Here is an 18,927-nt window from a genome sequence, read left to right on the forward strand (position 1 = left end):
TTGAGAATGAAGTTACATCTTACTGTCAAGGATTTTTAGCGTGCTATGTGCATTTAAAAATTTGTGTTTTATGTATAACAGCCATGTGTTCTCCCTGCGCCACGCACCTGTGTTCTGAAACAATTAAAAACTGCTTTATTTTTGGTTATGACTTCAGTTTTGTCCTGGGAGTACTGCCAAGGATTTGGTAGGGATCTCACAAATGACCTGCTTCGCCTACACAGGCTAAGCAGGACTTCACTTGTGAAAGTTGTCTTAACTGTGTCGTGCTCTTTTTGTTGTTGATATAAATTAGTCTGAGTTCTTCCCTGTTTCCCTCCCCAACTATATCTTGTATTGGTTAGCACCTTGGGTTTTGATTTAATCGTCTTGGCGCCATGGGGAGTTTCGTGTGGTCTGAGCTGAATGGCAAACATCAAGGTTTCTTCAGACTGTCTAAACCAGGGTTTCAAGTGGCTTAAGCTCTGTTTGCCTGCTTCGCTACCGGCTTCTCTGTGGCTAACAGCTTGTGTGGAGTGGTTGTAGGACATCCATTTAGAAACACTGTTAAAACCATTATGTTCTTCTTGAAATCAAGGCTAAGGTTTGGAGATGAGAAGCAAGAGGACTTAATATGGCAGGAAGGAGACTCAAAGGATTTTCCCAGGCAGTCATCAACTCATTGAAGTGATAACTGCTTGAGGCCCTGTCTCTTCTTGCTCTGCCTGTCATGTGGCCAGCAGCTTGTCTGAGGACACACCAGGGAATTCCTCTTTATCCTGCTGGTCGTTCAGCCCTTTAAGAACACAGAAATTAACCTTTACCAGATGCCCCAAATGTCCTTGAAACCTTTTTGAATAACCAAGTAGTCATGCTCTGGCATGCTTATGGCTTTAAATGATTGAAGTGAAAAGCAGATGACTTCAATTTTTGGTCTTAATACTGAAATAGTTCTTAAAAGGTGTAGCAGGTAGATGGCTTTAGCACTAAATAGCTCACTATGTAGCCAATCCTTTAGGGAAGGATTGTAGGGAAGGGGACTGTATCCAGCAGGGTGTTTTAGGGTTAGAGTAATACAAGGTATTCCCCTAGACTGGGGAGTTTACCTTTTTTTGCTAGCGAATGACCACTAAGGTTATGGGAATAAAAGATGAACGTACTGGTACTGACTGGAACTCTGTGCTCAGCCAACATCCTGCAGGTTTTCTGGTAAGGAGTGGGAAGCACATCCTTTCAACTTTAGCTTGTAAAGTAATACTTATTTTACACCCACTGTGGTGTTTCAGCCAGAAGTACAAACAACTTGCACAATACAAAACTGCGGATTACGAGCATATGTTTTGTTGCAGGGGGTAGAAGGGGATTAGAATATGATTAGGGATTTATTGTTGAGAGGGATTAAGCAGCAGGAGCTTTTTAAGGTCACATCTTCAAATTGCAGTCTTGCTGTTCCTAATAATGTGGTGTCTGAACTTCCCCTCCCTTCCTACACTGGAAGCAGGGTTTGGGAAACCTTTGGTTCCTAAGGCACAGGAAGAAAGCCTTAAGCGTACTTCTGTTATGGACCCCAAATGCTACAGCTGGGAAAAGGAGCTCTTAGAAAACCTTTCTTGCTTGTTCTTTCTTCTTACTTTTAGAGGACTCTTTTGTTTTGTTTTGTTTTGTTTTTTTTTAGTTCTAATTTAAAGGACACTGCTTTATAAGTGCAGCTTGAAAGTGACAAGGCCACCTAAACAGTCACGTTCTCTGGTTCAGTGCTGGGGTTCCATGTCTTGGAAACTGCCTTCAGTCTTTCTATAGGAGGGACAGCTGTTATATGGGAGAGAGCAGGAAAAAGAAACATCTCTATAAAGGTTAGAAGGCACTTGATGCCTTCATGTCTTACCAAAAAGAATGCAAAATTTCCTAATGTGTTTCACAAACCTAATGGAGGCAACTTGTTTTATTCACAGTTCTGTGTTACCTGCAACATTGTTTTACCTGATATGTGGCCTAGATTTTAAATATACATAATTAAGTGTCTGGAAACTGTTGCAAGGTCAAAGTTTTGTAGTGGGTGATTCTGTTTCTTTTCTGCCCCTTCCTCTGGTTTCTTCCAATGTGTGCCTCTGTGCTTGGAACCAGTGCTGCAGCTGTAGCAGGCTCTCCTGGTCTGTGAACTCGGGCTTTCTGTAATGTGACATTTATTAAATGTTGGGAAAATGTTGTGTGTCTGTGTGTAGCTTACCTGTTGTCTGGCCTTCTATTTACATGACCACTTTTTCTTCTTTTTCCTTTAAAATACCAAGCTACAAATCTAACTTGTTAGTAGAACTATACTACCCAATCATAGGGGTTGGTTTGTTTTTTGGTTTTTGGTTTTGTTTTTGTTTTTTTTTTAAATTTGCTTTGGGGTGGTTGTCTTTTTGAGGCATAGTGTAATATCGCAAGCAATACAGTCTCCTGTAGCTGGAGCAGTTGGAGATAATCCTTTCCTGATTTGCTGTTCTGGCAGCCCTTATGTTATTCCCTGCAAGCTTAGTTGCTGCTTTTGCCTCCTGATTAACTGCTGCTGATAGACTTTTTCTAGTCATTGCCTTCTGCATACAATAGTAACCTCTGTCTTGCAGCCTACTGCTGCCATTGCGGTAAATCTGGTTATGTTGTTTCTTCACTAACAGCAATCGCTTAGTGAACTCTTGCCCTGTATTATCATTCTGTACCCATATTTGTACCATTTATGTGCTGAGTAGATTTTTATGAGGGAATGAACGTTTATCGGGTTAATGCTGATTGCTTCATAAGAATAATCTACAGCCTTTTGCCTTTAAAACCTCAGATTAATTCCAGCTCTAATATAAATGGAAGTTAAATTATAAGTCTTAAATTTAATTTAGTCATTAGGGCCTTTCGTAATCCAAGGGATGGCCTGCAGGCAGCTGTGCTGTGGACTCACAGGAGCTCTTATTCCAAGGGGGTTTAGGCCTGGAAACAGTCAACTCTAGAATGCCCTCTTGTTAAACCAGAGGCTCGGTCCAATCCTGTGTTGAGTAGGAAAACCTGCAGAGCAACCTGCATAAGACAGCAAAGTCAGCATCCCAATTAAGTTTTCTGGTATGATAATACGAATCTAAGTGGGGCTTAAGTGTGTATATTATAGAGGTTACGGTAGTGCATCAAAGTGTGGAGACTGAGTTGTACACAAAGTACTGTGTTAACACTGAGAAATCGTTTTAAATACATCTCAAACAATGCTTTTTGTTTTTTCTCCTTAGATCAATGTTCGAGTTGTTACTATGGATGCAGAGCTGGAGTTTGCCATCCAGCCAAACACTACAGGCAAACAGCTGTTTGACCAGGTCAGTGAAGGGTTGGTATGGGCTCTTGTTTTTTAAGCTTGGAGTACAGTTCAGACTATAGTGTTTTCTTAAGACTGCATTCCAAACCTACCTACCTTTCTTCTCTCTACTTCCTAATCAAAGGGCCCTATTCTGAACTAAGATCTCTAAATTCCATCACAATAAAAGAAAAAAGCAAAAATCCTTGTAGGTACGTTATGTTCCAGTGAAACCTGACTTCCTAGCAGTGTTGGGTGATGAAGTGTCATAGGGGATCTAAAATGTCTAGACAGCATAGGTAGTGTGTAAAAACTCACCTCTTGCTTTGAAATACAGTTTAGCCCTTATTTATTTATTAAATTCTGAAGTTGAAGTGTTGTCCCTGTGCAAAAAACTTCAGAATCAGGTCTTCAGATCGCTGACAAAGGCATAGGCATAGCTGCATTAATTCAGAAGCTGTGTTGAAGGTCGTCCCTTGCTACAGATATTTGAGTTTGCCAAGCTACTGGAAAACCAGATGGGTCTGTGATCTCCATGCAGCAACTACAGCAACATGCCTTGTAAGAAGCCCTTGTGCAGCAAGATGGAGCAGAGACTTGTCCAGCCTGCCTCTGGCGGTTCCCAGGGAAGTGGAGGGCATGAGTAGCCAAGACTACTATTCTTCCTGCTGCTGCATTAACAATATACGGATCTGTTTTGAGATGGACCTGCAAATGTCAGATAAAGACAGCTAAAATAAACAAAGAGCACTTTGTAAAACTTTATGATTTTTTTTTCTTAAATAGCTTGCTCTTATACAACTGAAGCAAGGCCTAGATTTCAGCAGAAAAATTTAATTTGCTTTTCTGGAATTTAAAAAAAAAAAAAAAAAGCAGCTTGCTTCTAGCTATTCCTGTTGGAACCCTGAAAACTAAGAATTGATCTATGTAGATTTCAATTACGTGTATTAAGCTGTTTATGAGGTATTACAGCAATTCCTTTGCATTTCTCCCCTTGTCCCCTGCTAGCCTTGATAGCAAAGGGTGGTTGAGCTTTAACTCATGTAGACAGAACTGGCTGAACAATGTCCATTCCTTTTAAGTTTTTTCTGGTACAAGTTCTCGTTTCAGTGAGTTAGCTAGAACGTGCCAGGCCTTATGGCAACTGTGCAGTGAGAAGTACTCTTCCAAAAAGCCAACCAACCAAAAAAACCTCACAAAAGCCCAAACCCCCAACAAACAGGAAAAAAAAAAACATTTAGTGGGTTCTTGACAAAAGTGAAAGGAGGAAACCAAATTATAATCACTGCAGAACTTCACAGTACAAAATAGAGTACTACAAATTGTGTGTAGCATTAAATCTAACTTTAATTCCTTTTTGATTATTACTGATGTGGGATAAATATCAAGTATTCATTGACTGGAAATTTGGTGAAGTGTATATGAAATATTTATGGAACCAGTATTTGACCTTCCATCCACTGCTAACTACCCTTGCATCAGGGTAATTTCCTCCTCCAGCCCCTTTCATGTTAACCCAAAACAGAATTCATTTTTCATCTCTGTGGGTACAAAAATGATTAAAAGCCAGGTTTTTAAAAGCAGTGCCTTAGATCAGTTAGTGTACATGTGTCCTATGTTCTTTATGACAAGGATTCAATAAGGACTTTTACCCCATGAATTCACTAATGTTTACATCTGTTAAGAGTCAGAGTCATCTCTCTGGCAGAAGAGAAACTGCTTTCTTGACCTCCAGCTGAGAAGCACAAAATCCTGAGAACATGGAAAAAGGCAGGATGCTTCAGATCCAAGATACTTCTAGCTTGCTGTCTAGGTGGTTCCGGACTTCTGAAGACTGCTTGTTGCAGCAGTTATTGTACTTTTGGGACAGAATATCACCTCATGAAGATTTTCTCCTTACATCCTATGGCTGGGGTTTAAAACCTGTGATTGGCAATTCTTGTCTGTGGTCCGTAGCTTGTTGGAGTGCACTTCTGCACATCAAGAGAAGACTAAGGCAGAAGTGTGCAGCAGAAAACCAGGGAAGGTGAAGACCATCTGTTTAGTTGCAACTGTTCTGACATCTTCGCATCTGCTGTGCAAGCCTTGTACTAGGCTCTTATCTCAAATGGAGTTTGCACTTAGATAAAGCCTGTGGAGGCAACAGGTTTTTGTAGGTGTGGGGAGTGACCCCACTTGAACCACTGTGGGGGGGAAAAGGGTGTTGAAGAAAGCAGGCTATTTTTAAAAACCACCAGATGATTTCTTGGCCTGCTGTCAGCTAGGAAAACTACTCCGGGAATGCCCTTGTGCTTTAGGCTTTGCTAGCATAAGTCTATCCTGCATGTAAAGTGGACTATAACTCCCTTTTATAGAAAGGGGAAAATAGTGGTAAACTTGTGAATATTTAGTTCAGCTTCGCTTAAGCTACACCTGTGCATAGTTTACACCACAATAGTCCGAGGTGTCCCAAGAACCGACACAGTGGGCTCTGCAGCTGGCTGGAGTACCTCCCAGGCAGTCGTCTGCTATCCTGGCCATGAGAAAAAGAGATTCAAATGGAGGAGAGTGTGTCGCTGGCAGTTTCTGGCAGTGAATGTGTTTCTGGGTGGAATGGGCAGACTTAAGATTTGCTGCTTCATGCATCTGAGGAGGTGGGGGAGTGTCTCCCATCTTGAATATAATGCCTTGGTTCTTATTTCTTCCTTTTGCTATGGAGAAAGTTTACAAACCATTTCCCAGAACACAGACTAAAACATTCATGTCCTTACTGTTTGTACTGGAAACCAAATGGTCAAATTGTGATGTTTAGCTTAATGATTTCTCCTTCCTTGCCTTTAGGTTTTGGGAAGAACTTTGGGGTGGTAAATTCTGCAAGCTTTCTAACTTGATTTATAGAAAAAGTGTACTTTTTCTGCTGTAAGAGACATTCAGGGATAATGACCTGATAACTGCTTGATTTATGTAGCTCTATTTTAATGAAGTTGCAACACTTTTTTGTGCAACAGGAAGTACCATGCTCAACATACCCCTGCTTTTCTCCTAGATTGAGTAAAGCCCAGTTCTGACCCTTCTAAAAATACGTCTGGCTGTCAGAAAACTTGTCTTGTTCTGTGGTGAAACAAGTCACTTCGGGGGAGGAAGGAAAATGAATTTTTGTTGAGTAAAGGCTGAAGTATTTTAAGACCTCAGCTTTTTTTTTAAAAAAAGTTGCAGGGTTTGGGGTCGTTTGTTTGGTTGGTGGTTTTTTTTAATGTAAACTCTAGTTAGTTATAACTAATTACTTACAGCCCTGCTGAAGTAGAATATATAAACTGTAGCCTACTGAATACAGCCCACTGTGTCCAGCTATGAAGCTATCCTATTTCTTCAACTAGTAGGTACTGACCTCTTTATCCTTAAAAATCATGTTTGCTTAGTGACATTTTTCATACTATTATGCAATTTTCTTGGTCTGCTTATATCACTAAACTCTATAGATTGCCCGTTATTCAACAATGTCACAGAAACAGTAATTCTCAGAGTGATAATCGGAATGGTGCATTTTTCCCTATCTCCCTTAACAACCCCAGGAAGCTCTGGCTTCCAGGTACAGACTGCTGGCTTCTAGCTCACCAGCAGGAAAATTTAAGGGAAACTAGAGCAAAAACTAATTAAGTGTCTTAAAATCATTGTCTCTCTCCAGTCTGCTCTTCAGCCAGAGTGTCACCACGTATACTATAAATTGTGAGGGTAAAACAGGTCCTTGGTTGACACCTTAGAATTATTGAGGCACATGTAACTACACTGTCTCGAGCGTGTCACACTTACCTAACTTACAAAGCAGTTTTAAAAAGCTCTTGCCTTCCTCTCGGTTTAGCTACCTATGGTGATGCCTACATCACTTTTTGAGGGGCTACTCTGCAAATAACATCAAGGAAGTGATCCAGATGCATGTAGTGGATCTTTCCATATTTCCTCTCTGACTAGAGCACAGCTTTACAGGTAGATGAGCTGGCAGCAACCTACGAGTCTATAAGAACAAGTGGTCAAGAGTAGGAGGAGGTCAGGAACTTGCTAGGCTGTCTCCTCCACTGAGGAAAAGGGACATGTCCAAACAGGACTATTTTCACCAGTAAGGGTGCCATCCAGTCAACAGATGGTGTTTCTGGGTTGTTTGTCTGGTGAGTACTTATAATATATGAAATGAAATTTGTCCTAATGTTGGGCCATCCATGTATTTTTCCTTCAAAATCAGCCTTTGCGTGAGTTTAAAAAAAGAATACCCTTAACTGAGAATACTTGCAGCTTGTTTTAATTCTCAAAACTGCACAGGGAGCTTACTGCAGCAGCTGTGTGAAGCATCCCTCAGTTGCTTCCTCCAGCCAAATAATCTTTGGTGACTGGCAGACAAGATCACTTGAGCCATTAGTACTGCTAACTAGTTGTAGTCAGTACTAACACAATTACAGACCATCTCACCATAAGCTTTGGTGAGAGAAGTAACTTGTCTGCTTCACCAAGTACGGTTTTAAGAAGAGCCAGTAGATACAAGCAAGCGGAAGCCCCACTTGCTGCCAGTGTACCAGTCTAGCAGTTGGTGGCCTGACACTTGCCCTGTTTGTCCTTCCCGGTTTCCCCAGAATCATGTCCTCCTAGGAACTGAGTGGGACGAGTAGTTTAGTCTATGCCATTGCTGTTAACTACTACAGCAGCTGTATATCTTTGTCTACAAGATGAAATTAAGAGATGCCAGATGAGTAGGTTTAGGCTGTTGCCTGCACCCGCACGTGATGCGGGACTTGAGGAGACCTGGACCTGGACTTCCAGTGAACTGTTACCTACAATAACTTTTTTTTTTTTTAACTTTTCTGTTGCAGGTGGTTAAAACCATAGGTTTGCGAGAAGTGTGGTACTTTGGTCTTCAGTATGTGGATAACAAAGGATTCCAGACTTGGCTGAAGCTTGATAAAAAGGTAACAGAATTCAGGCTAATTGCTGAACAAAGGTTAAAGCTTACATGATTCTTGATGTGTTGTTGGCTGCAACTTTATAAACCTCGTACCTGTTGTTATTGTTCCTTAATTCTCATAACACCAGGATTATTTTAAAAAAAAACTTTGAGACCTCCATGAGAACTATTTGGGTGAGGTGTGGTATGGTGGAAGTTTGCCCTTTTTCTCTGTGTGAATTGTAGAAAGCTTTATAGCATTTGTCAGATGTACAGAAGCAGCTTGATATTGTACTTTGTTGGGTGGAAGCAGCTATTCTTGCTGTGACTGGAGGAACATCTTGGCTAGTGATGGGTTTAGTCCCTGCTTGTGCAGGATCAGTTGTTGCACTGATCAGAAAGATAGGTCACTTCAAGGATGGGCAGTTGTAACAGAGTGCTGATGCCTCTGATGTGCTCTTGTTTGTGGTCTTGCAATTCTTATGCAGGTATGAACTGTTTTTCTTGATAGGACAGTCAGTGACATATCTGTTTAATGTCAGGGGGCTGTTCTCTGTCAAATACATACAATACTGGATGGAGGTTTGCCATCTGATGCAGCATGGTAAATCATTCTCCCCTGACCAAAGTTTGCTGTGCAAACAGAACTTTACTGGCTTAGTTGGAAAACATATGTCTCCCCTGTGTTCTCATACAGTAAGCAGCCAGAATTAAGGAATTACAGTAATGAGTTGTCAGTCACTCACCTCTTAAGGCAAATACTCCAAATCCTTTTTTCTGTGTAAAGGCAATTTACTCTGTTGTTCGCAGCCAGGCTCAATTGTGGTGTCATCTCTGTCCTCAGGTTTCTGCTCAAGAAATCAGAAAGGAGAATCCCCTCCAGTTCAAATTTCGTGCCAAGTTCTTCCCGGAGGATGTGGCTGAAGAGCTGATCCAGGACATCACGCAGAAGCTCTTCTTCCTGCAGGTGAAGGAAGGGATCCTCAGCGATGAGATCTACTGTCCTCCTGAAACGGCAGTACTTCTTGGCTCCTATGCTGTGCAGGCCAAATTTGGAGATTACAACAAAGACGTGCACAAGCCTGGATACCTCAATTCAGAACGTCTGATTCCCCAAAGGTGAAGGAGTTGGTTGATGCAGTCTCCTGTTTTTTGAGGTGTTTTTTTAAGGTCAAGAGTTTGGGTTCTAGTTAAATACAGAGTTTCACTGAAAACATGATTTTGATTTTTATTTTTAGCTGAACTGTGTGCATTTGGGTTTTTTTCCTTCTTTTATTTCTATCTGTCATATTAGAGTATGTTTTTGTGCTCTCTCCTTGGGTTAGTTAGGAATATGAAGTATACTTTTGAATTCAGCTTTTCTTTCCTAAACATTGCTGCCATGTTGGTAACTGGCAATATGACTGTCTCCTCTTTAAGAAGAAGAGAGCAGCATTCAGTCAAGAATGTGTCATCCCTGGAGAAGGTTGGGTTGTGTGTCCTTAATCCTAATGTACAGTCCTAAAAATCTTGTATCTGGACAGCATATCTTGAGGATACTTAGTCCATCCCCACACAGGATAAGTGTACGTTATCTGGAAAATGGCTTCAGTTTACACCTCCTGATGACGCTCTGCAGCAGTGTCTAATTCCAGGAATTGCACCTTTTGCTTTGCTTTAACCCTGTGGTGTCTACAGCATGTATGAGATTCTTCTCCAGTGTTCTGCTTACGCCTCTTATGTCTCTCATCAGTGACCAGAAAGGCTTTGCAGAGGGCTTTTGTTCATTCTGAATTGCTCTGCTTCACACAGTACATCTTTGGGCTGAGTAGGATCTTCCTCTTGGTTTCAGTAAGGCTTTATGTGTGGAACTACTTTTTTTAGTAAGACTATAGCAAAGATCAGCATCAATGGATACTGCAAAACATGGAAGTCTAATCTTGCTAATACCTCTTTCCTTGTGTAGGGTGATGGACCAGCATAAACTCTCCAGAGAGCAGTGGGAAGAACGGATCCAGGTGTGGCATGCTGAACACAGTGGCATGCTCAAGTAAGTGTTTTGTATTGGTCCTTAGGCTGGTCGCTTTGTTGCTGGTCGATTACCTTCAGTTTACAGTTCTACAACATGCTTTTGAAATAGACTCTGAGTCACCTGTGTGGGGGAACTCTTCGTGTGTATTTTCTAGTACAACATCAAATCACATGGCAAAACTCAGTAGGATATTTGCACTGGTGCCAAGAACAGTGTCTCAGATGACTTGAGTATCCTGGACCTCGGTACAGTGTATCAGTGATGACTTTGAGTGTGGAGGGGAGGAAAGTAAAGGTATATATCTAACCTTATGTTCATTGAAGCATTTGCGTTGGCAGGTGAGGAAAGTTCAGATACTACCTTTCCTACTAACTGTACCTTGAGACAAGGATGAATGCAGAGAGATTAATGTCGCCGATTTTCTGTCTGGAAATACTAGGGCGTGGTAATTGGGAGTACTGTGTGTGTGTGTGTGTTCATAGGTGTAGTATCATAACTTCTAAAGTGAGTCCCAAATGGCGAATGTTCAGTTTCAACTTCTGTGTTCAATGTGTGGGTTTAGGAAAAGTTACTTATTTCTTCTGAGGGCTTTGAGCTTTCTGAGAGTCAGATAAAAAAGAAACTAACATCGGCTCTCCGTCCTGTCTCAACCAGAGAGAATGCCATGCTGGAATACCTGAAGATTGCTCAAGACCTGGAGATGTATGGAATTAACTACTTTGAAATCAAGAATAAGAAAGGAACCGACCTTTGGCTGGGAGTTGATGCCTTGGGGCTCAACATCTATGAGAAGGATGATAAGTAAGGCTTTTGTTTTCACCTCTGATCTCCCAGAATGAGGGCTGGTGTGGGAGCCGATGGACACTTCTCATTTACAGGATCAGGGCAAAGTTTAGAACTTGCTCATGTTCCAATTTCGGATCAGTATGTGAAGCTGTGCTAGGAAATGAGCTTTCACATCATTTATGCTTTCATGACTTTCCTGACCATTGTAGCCTGACCTGCTAATGCTGCCTGCTGTATAAAAAGAGATGTCAGTTGTACAATGCCATCTGGTAAATCATGCACAGTTGTAGAGCTGAATCCTGAACAAAGGAGTTTACCACCCTTTTCCTTGAGTCTGGTTGCCAGGTGTGCCAACAGTGGATACAATACAGGAACCTAGATAGGCTAACATATCTGCAGAGTGCTGGTCATCTAAGGCCATTCCTATAGTGAAGTTAATGATAGATGTGTGTACAACTGCCGGGTTTTGAAAAAGACAGGTTATGGGACACAAAACCAAAGCTGGATAACACCCAGAACCCAGGGAGGAGTGAACCTATATAGTTGCCTTGAATGAGGAATGAAATGAGGTCTTGCTGAGGTATGCATAGTTTTAATCAGCCCTTCTGGTAAAGGCAGAGCCATTATTAATTGGATAGTAGGTGGGAAATGATAGACTACATCTATAAATAAACATAAAAGGAAGGTGAGAACAGCTGTGTCTAAGCCTGCTAGTCTCTTCTAATACTCCACAAGTGAAGGATTGAAGGGGAGTTAAAACAGATTTTTTTCTTTAAGATGAAGGTTGCTGTCTAGACTGCTTCCCCTCTCCCCCCGTTCCACTTTCCAAGCCTTAGTTTCATGTCATCTGTCACAGACTATCACTGTTACACAGAAGGGATTTCACCTGTTCTTCATCTTTGCCTCCAAAACACTTTGAATGCAACAGAAATATTAATTGGAACTCTCTGGAGCTTCTGTTAAGATGGCAAAGAGAAATGCAGTCTTTTCTGGAATGCTAGTACGTGCTGTCACCCAGAAAACAAGGAGTGTCACTTGAAAGAAAAGTAGTTTCGCTCATGTAATACTTCAGTCTTGAATGACTAGTCTTGCTATGTAACCATGGTCACACAAACAGGTTTTTCGAGCTGCAGACGCAGACAGAATATAGCCATTGACTGTAAAGAGCTATCAAGACCGTTTGCAAAACAAATACAGTGCTGGAATAAACTGCTTGTTTCTGCTGTAATTCCTGCTCCTCTGTAATTAAGTCTTTTGAGCAGATATGGGGACGAGAAAAGTAGCAATGTATACCTCGCCTCTGGTTTGTACGTGCAAAATTTGGGGACCTGGGCAAAGGTGAAAAAGCAAAGGTTTCATTGTTGAAGTTCAACCTGAGGGAAATGAGACTGTGCTATAGGTGTGCAAATCTCTATACTGCAGTGTATGTTGGTGTCCTGCTTCTAGGTATTTTCAAGCTTTTTTCTTCCTGCTTTGAAGAGCAGAATCTGCAGTAGAACTATAGTGAATTATTTTAGTTGTCTGTCATACTGTATTACGTAGGGTTGAAACACTTAAGCTAATATGACGGAGGCTGGAGTAATTAGTTAATCTTAATCTAATCAAATAATTTTCTTTACAGTTCTCACTTATTGTTACACACACACTGTTGCATAATCTTGCAGTTGAGTTAAAGGTTAGAGAATGCTAAGTTCTGAAGAGGATGTATTTTATTCTTGATGCTTGATTTTAAACGAAGCAAGTTTGGGGTTTTTCTTTATGCTTGGGCCCAGCAAAATCATGCTATGCAATAGGCACCATCTCTGTGCCAATGAGTCAAATTCCACCAAAATTTCCAGCTTGTTTCCTTAACCAATGAGCTCTATAAAAAGGATTCTTACAAAGTTCAAGTGGCTCACCGTGATGATAGACTATTCTCTAAGTGCTGAACACGAAATACTTGTGTCTTCAAACCATTTGCTAGAAATAATTGTCAACGCTTTAGTGTGTGTCAAAGACATATATTGGAGGGGTTAGATAATAACAAGAAGATAGCTTGTTGGTATTATCATATATGTAAGACACAATTCTTAATGATTAACTGCTGTCTCTAGAGAATATGCCCTTCCTTGATAAGAGAAGAATAAAAGACTAATAATGTGATATTAAACATTGAAATATTTGGTTGGGGGGAATGAAAGGAATTAGCTAGTCAAATGTGCAAGTCCTTGTAATAATAGAACTTGCTGCAAAGCTGGGCAGGAATGTAAGGGTGAAGTACTGGAATGGCTCAGAAACATATGATTTCAGGAATAACTTGATGCTTTTCATATGCAAGAGTCTGGAGAAATGAAAGCAAAGGAAAATCTCAACTGATTAGTGAAGCTTAAAGATGTAATTTTAAACAAACAAACAGACCTGAACTCCTAGGCAGTAAGGAAGAGCTGTGAATTTGAGTATTCACCTTTGCTTCATCAAGGTGCTTTCCAACAGGAGAGAGTCACGTAGTGCAGCTTGTTGCACAGCCAACATGTAAAGTTCTGCTTGGTGACTTGTGGGATGGGCTGGAAGAGCAGTTTGCATGGAAGGAAAGAACAGGGCTCTTTGTTGCCAGCCTTGCCTGTAATCTAGGGGAGTAGACAAAAGACAAGAAATCTGCTTCTACCAATTGTGTTTGTGCCTGCCCAGCACTCCAGAAGTGAAGGCAGCGTGTAGGTAACTGGGCTAGCTGTAACACAGCAGGGTGGACTTCTCTGTGGGTGCTAGAACATGTGGGGAGCAGCTGAGTTATTTTGGCTTGTGCCTCCCATGATGTAAGAGAAGCCTCCAGGAAGCACAGCACATAAACCTAAAGTCTGCACACTGTGGATTTTAGGCCCTCATTTCAAAGAAATTAACTTAAAGCAGGTGTATGGCTTCAGTAAAGACCATCCCTGTTACATAGCCAAAGGTCAGCAGGGTGGCTGACCAAAACGAGAAGAGACTCTGTAAGGGAGGTGACTGGGCTTCTTTTCCTGCTCCCTGTGGGTTTTTGGTTCAACTACTGTCTTTCTGTTGGGGGAGTTGTGTGAAGTGTTGCATCCCACTGAGTCTGTGTGTTAGAAGCAATGTGGGGGAAAAAACCCCAAAGTTTATTGCAGCATCTCTTAAAAATATTTCTCTTCTGTCCAGACTGACTCCAAAGATTGGGTTCCCCTGGAGCGAAATCAGAAACATCTCTTTCAATGACAAGAAGTTTGTTATAAAGCCTATTGACAAGAAGGCACCAGTAAGTATATCTAGAATGGATTCCTGGACACTGCATATGAACAACTAATACTGTTTCATCTCAAAATAAAGTAGTCTTTGGAGAGGAGAAAGCTGCAGATATTCTAGGTGCAAGATGAGCCTAGTATTTAGACTCTATTAGAGCTGTCTGGTTTTCTGGGCAGCAGAAATAAAGAGCCTATGGTGGTACCTAACATGGAGAAAAACAAGGATTTTACAACTGCAGAGTCCTTTTTTTTTTTTTTTTTTTCCCTAGCAAACTAGGTAGCCTTATGCTTAAATCTGAGAGTCTTTGCCAGTTCTGTGGGTCTTCTGTGTAGCCAGATTATACTGAGACTAGTCCTCTGCCCATTTCTTTCAGTGCATGGAAGCTGTTGGTTAATTTTTTGTTGTTGTTCATTAAAAAAAAAAAACCCCACACACAAACACACAAAAAACATTCAAATGCTACTGCAAAACCACATGGGTATATATGGCTTCTTGTCTTAATGTTCACTGGTCACTTCCACACTACTGAAAGAGTAAAAGCCAGTTAAGGACCATGGTGTTCATTGACCCTCTTGAATACTAAGGTAAATGGCAGGGGTATGATTTCTGTGGAGAACTGAAATAGAGCTACCCATGAATGTTGCTTTTCAATACTTAAAAGCATGTTTTCAGAGTTATTTTAGTGAAGAATTAGCAACTTACTTTGACCTGTTGAGAACATAAAGTGGAATAACTGGTATAGGTGGATCTCATTCTGTCAGTCTTGTGAAACTGTTGGAATAGTTGAGAAAGGCCTCTTCTTCTCTTCCCCCACCCCAGTACTTGGCCTTGGTGGGTAAGTACAGCCCTGTGAAATAATAAGCAGTTTGGCTCTGGCAAAGGGTGATGGCTTATAAATCTCTTTAACAAAAAAAGATCCTCCCAGTAATTTAAAGGATACTAGTGCAGTGTGCTGCTCCTCCAGATAACAAGCTGAGCTGGGGGGGAGAGGAGCTTCTCTCAGTGATGCTGTTAGTGAAAGCCACCAAAACTCCACAGAGGTAGAAGCTGGTCTGTCACGCATGCTTCTCTCAATAAAAGAGCCTCTTGGATGTGTTGTACACATTACAAAATATTAATCTCATGTTTATGGATCACAGCTTTCCATCCACTCCCCAACAGTAAATCTGACCGAGTTTGAAATAAGAGACTTGCAAGAGGTTGATACAGAAAGGTGTTAACATTGAAAACCTCAATTATGTTTCCTCCCTCTGTGTCAATTGTGCTTTTCCCTCTGGGTGGTGTTATGTTTGAAGCTATGTCTGGAAGAAGAATTTATCTGGACGCTAATTCTGAACATTCCAGAAGTTGTCTGGGTCTTTTCATATGCTTGTATCTCCTTTTAAAACAGCAAGTATTATAGCTACAGTAAAATACCTAGTCTACCCAAGATGTGGGTTGGAAGCTCCCCTTTAATTTGGAGGATTCTAGATGACAGTGTTTGGTTGGACACTAATGTAATGGGTAGAGTCCTGTGGCACCTTGCCCAGAATAAGCTTTTTAATTTTTCGTAGAACCATAGAATGGTTTAGGTTGGAAGGGACCTCAAAGATCATCTAGTTCCAACCCCCCTGCCATGGGCAGGGACACCTCCCACTAGACCAGGTTGCTCAAAGCCCCATCCAACCTGGCCTTGAACACTTCCAGGGATGGGGCCTCTACAGCTTCCCTGGGCAACCTGTTCCAGTGCCTCACCACCATCACAGTAAAGAATTTCTTCCTAATATCTAACCTAAATTTACCCTCTTCTGTTTAAAAACATCACCCCTCGTCCTATTGCTACACTCCCTGATAAAGAGTCCCTCCCCATCTTTCCTGTAGGCCCCCTTTTGGTACTGGAAGGCTGCTATAAGGTCTCTGCAGAGCCTTCTCTTCTCCAGGCTGAACAACCCCAACTCTCTGTCTGTCTTCACAGGAGAGGTGCTCCAGCCCTCTGATCATCTCTGTGGCTCTCCTCTGGACTCTCTCCAACAGGTTCATGTCCTTCTTATGTTGGGGGCCCCAGAGCTGGATGCGGTACTCCAGGTGGGGTCTTTATGACAGCAGAGTAGAGGGGCAGAATCACCTCCCTCGACCTGCTGGCCACACTGCTTTTGTTGCAGCTCAGGGTACAGCTGGCTTTCTGCGCTGCGAGTGCACATTGCCAGGTTATGTTCAGCTTCTCATCAATCAACACCCATAAGTCCTTCTCCTCAGGGCTGCTCTCAATCCATTCTCCACCAAGCCTGTATTTGTGCATGGGGTCACCCTGGCCCACATGCAGGACCTTGCACTTGGCCTTGTTGAACTTCGTGACGTTCACACAGGCCCACCGCCCCAGCCTGTCCAGGTCCCTCTGGATGGTATCTCTTCCCTCCAGCATGTCGACCACGCCACAAAGCTTGGTGTCGTCAGCAAACTTGCTGATGGTGTACTCCATCCCACTGTCCATGTCAGCAACAAAGATGTTAAACAGTGCCGGTCCCAATACCAACCCCTGAGGAACAGCACTCGTCACTGCTCACCTCTTGGACATTGAGCCATTGACCACAACTCCTTGAGCACAACCATCGCCAGTTCCTTATCCGTCTGTCAAATCCATGTCTCTCCAGTTTAGAGACAAGAATATTGTGTAGGCCAGTGTAAAATTCTTTGCACAAGTCCAGGTAGATGATGTCAGTTGCTCTTCCTTTATCCACCAACACTGTAACTACATCACAGAAGGCCACCAAATTTGTCAGACATGACTTGCCCTTGGTGAAGCCATGCTGGCTGTCACTGGTCACCTCCTTATTTTCTGTGGGCCTTAGCAGAGTTTCCAGGAGGATCTGCTCCATGATCTTGCCAGGCACAGAGGGGAGACTGACTGGCCTGTAGTTCCCTAGGTCTTCCTTTTTTCCCTTTTTAAAAATGGGGTTATGTTTCCCCTTTTCCAGTTGGTGGCAACTTTACCAGACTGCTACGGCTTCTCAAATATAGCAGATAGTGGCTTAGCAACTTCATCCGCCAGTTCCCTCAGGACCTGCGGATGTATCTCATCAGGTTCCATGGACTTGTGCGCCTTCAGGTTCTTTAGATGGTCTCAAATATGCTAATCTCCTACAAGGGGCAGTACCTCGTTCTCCCAGTCTCTGCCTTTGCCTTCTGTGACTTGGATAGTGTGGCTAGAGCCCTTGATGGTGAAGAATGAGGCAAAAAAGTCATTGAGTACCTTGGCCTTCTCAGTATCTCAAGTGACCAGGTCTCCCATTTCCTTCCAGAGAGCACCCATATTTCCCTAGTCTTCCTTTTATCACTAACATACCTGTAGAGGCTTTTCTAGTTGCCCCTGACATCCCTGAACAGATTTAACTTAACTAGGCTTTAGCTTTCCAAACCTGTTCCCTGGCTGCTCAGACAATTTCTCTGTATTCATCCCAGGCTACCTGTCCTTGCTTCCACCCTCTGTAGGCTTCCTTTTTGTGTTTGAGTTTGTCCAGGAGCTCCTTGTTCATCCACACAGGCCTCCTGGGGATTTTGCCTGACTTCCTCTTTGTTGGGATACATCACCCGTGAGCTCGGAGGAGGTGATCCTTGGATATTAACCAGCTTTCTTGGGCCCCTCTTCCCTCCAGGGCTTTATCCTATGGTACTCTACCAAGCAGACCCCTGAAGAGGCCAAAATCTACTCTCCTGAAGTCCAGGGTAGTGAGCTTGCTGTGTGCCCTTCTCACTGCCCTAGGGATCTTGAACTCCACCATTTCATGGTCACTGCAGCCAAGGCTGCCCTTATGCTTCATTTTCCCCACCAGCCCCTCCTTGTTGGTGAGAACAAGGTCCAGCATAGCACCTCTCCTCATTAGGTCCTCTGTCACTTGGAGAAGGAAACTATCATTGACGCATTCCAGGAACCATCTGTATTGCTTATGCCCTGCTGTGTTGTCCCTCCAACAGATATTGGGGTGGTCAAAGTCCCCCATGAGGACCAGGGCTTGTGAACGTGAGGCTGCTCCTATCTGTCTATAGAGGGCCTCATCCACTCAGTCTTCCTGGTCAGGTGGCCTGTAGCAGAACCCCTTGTAATGTCACCTGTCCCTTCCCTCCCTTTAATCCTGACCCATAAGCTCTTGATTGGCTCCTCATCCATCTCTGTGCACTTCAGCTGCCATGCAAGAGTGCAGAGCCTCTGTGCCCCTTCTCAGTTCCACCTCTTGCGAACAGTGAGGCAATCCATAGCAGAGTGATTCTGAGGAACTGGTTTATGGTGGTAGCATGGCAGCTTGCCCACTGCCTGTATCACTGCCCGCATAGTACACACAAAAAAAAAAAGCACAAAGATGCAGAGTATTTTCACTATGTAAGTTCAGACATGGGTGGTTGTGGACTTAGAAAAATCATCAGGCAGGTCATGAACTTGGTCCTCTGTATCCCTTTCTTAGATTTACTTCCAGAAGATCCAGCCTGGTGTGTAGTTTCTGTAGCAGCCTGCTTATAACACAGATAATAAGAAATTTGGGGCTGTTCTTTTTGCAGAACTGGAAATTTTAGAATATCTTGTGTTTTGTTACTGCCTGCAACCCAGTATTGAAAATAACACGTATGTTTGGTGGTTTAAAAAAAAAAAAAAAGCTTTCACTTGACACTCTTGTAACAGCCTAGGTCAGCTTAACTAGGAAAGGAAATGTCATGGAGAGG

The 18,927-nt window shown here is 42.5% G+C and overlaps 1 protein-coding gene across 2 annotated transcripts in view; it reads left to right on the forward strand.

Moving 5' to 3' along the window:
* The first annotated feature begins 3,239 nt into the window (after positions 1-3,239).
* The window catches only part of EZR (ezrin), a 20,664-nt gene continuing 4,976 nt past the window's right edge, over positions 3,240-18,927 (forward strand). The window contains exons 1-6 of one of the 2 annotated variants that reach the window (XM_009882312.1): positions 3,240-3,317; positions 8,134-8,229; positions 9,049-9,323; positions 10,150-10,233; positions 10,870-11,016; positions 14,152-14,248. In XM_009882312.1, coding sequence (XP_009880614.1) covers positions 3,255-3,317; positions 8,134-8,229; positions 9,049-9,323; positions 10,150-10,233; positions 10,870-11,016; positions 14,152-14,248 — 762 coding nt within the window. In that variant the 5' untranslated portion in view covers positions 3,240-3,254. The remainder of the gene's footprint in view (positions 3,318-8,133; positions 8,230-9,048; positions 9,324-10,149; positions 10,234-10,869; positions 11,017-14,151; positions 14,249-18,927) is intronic. The other variant, XM_009882313.1, reaches the window with a different exon arrangement.

Source organism: Charadrius vociferus, unplaced genomic scaffold (genome assembly GCF_000708025.1).
Source record: "Charadrius vociferus isolate BGI_N301 unplaced genomic scaffold, ASM70802v2 scaffold13, whole genome shotgun sequence".
NCBI lineage: Eukaryota > Metazoa > Chordata > Aves > Charadriiformes > Charadriidae > Charadrius > Charadrius vociferus.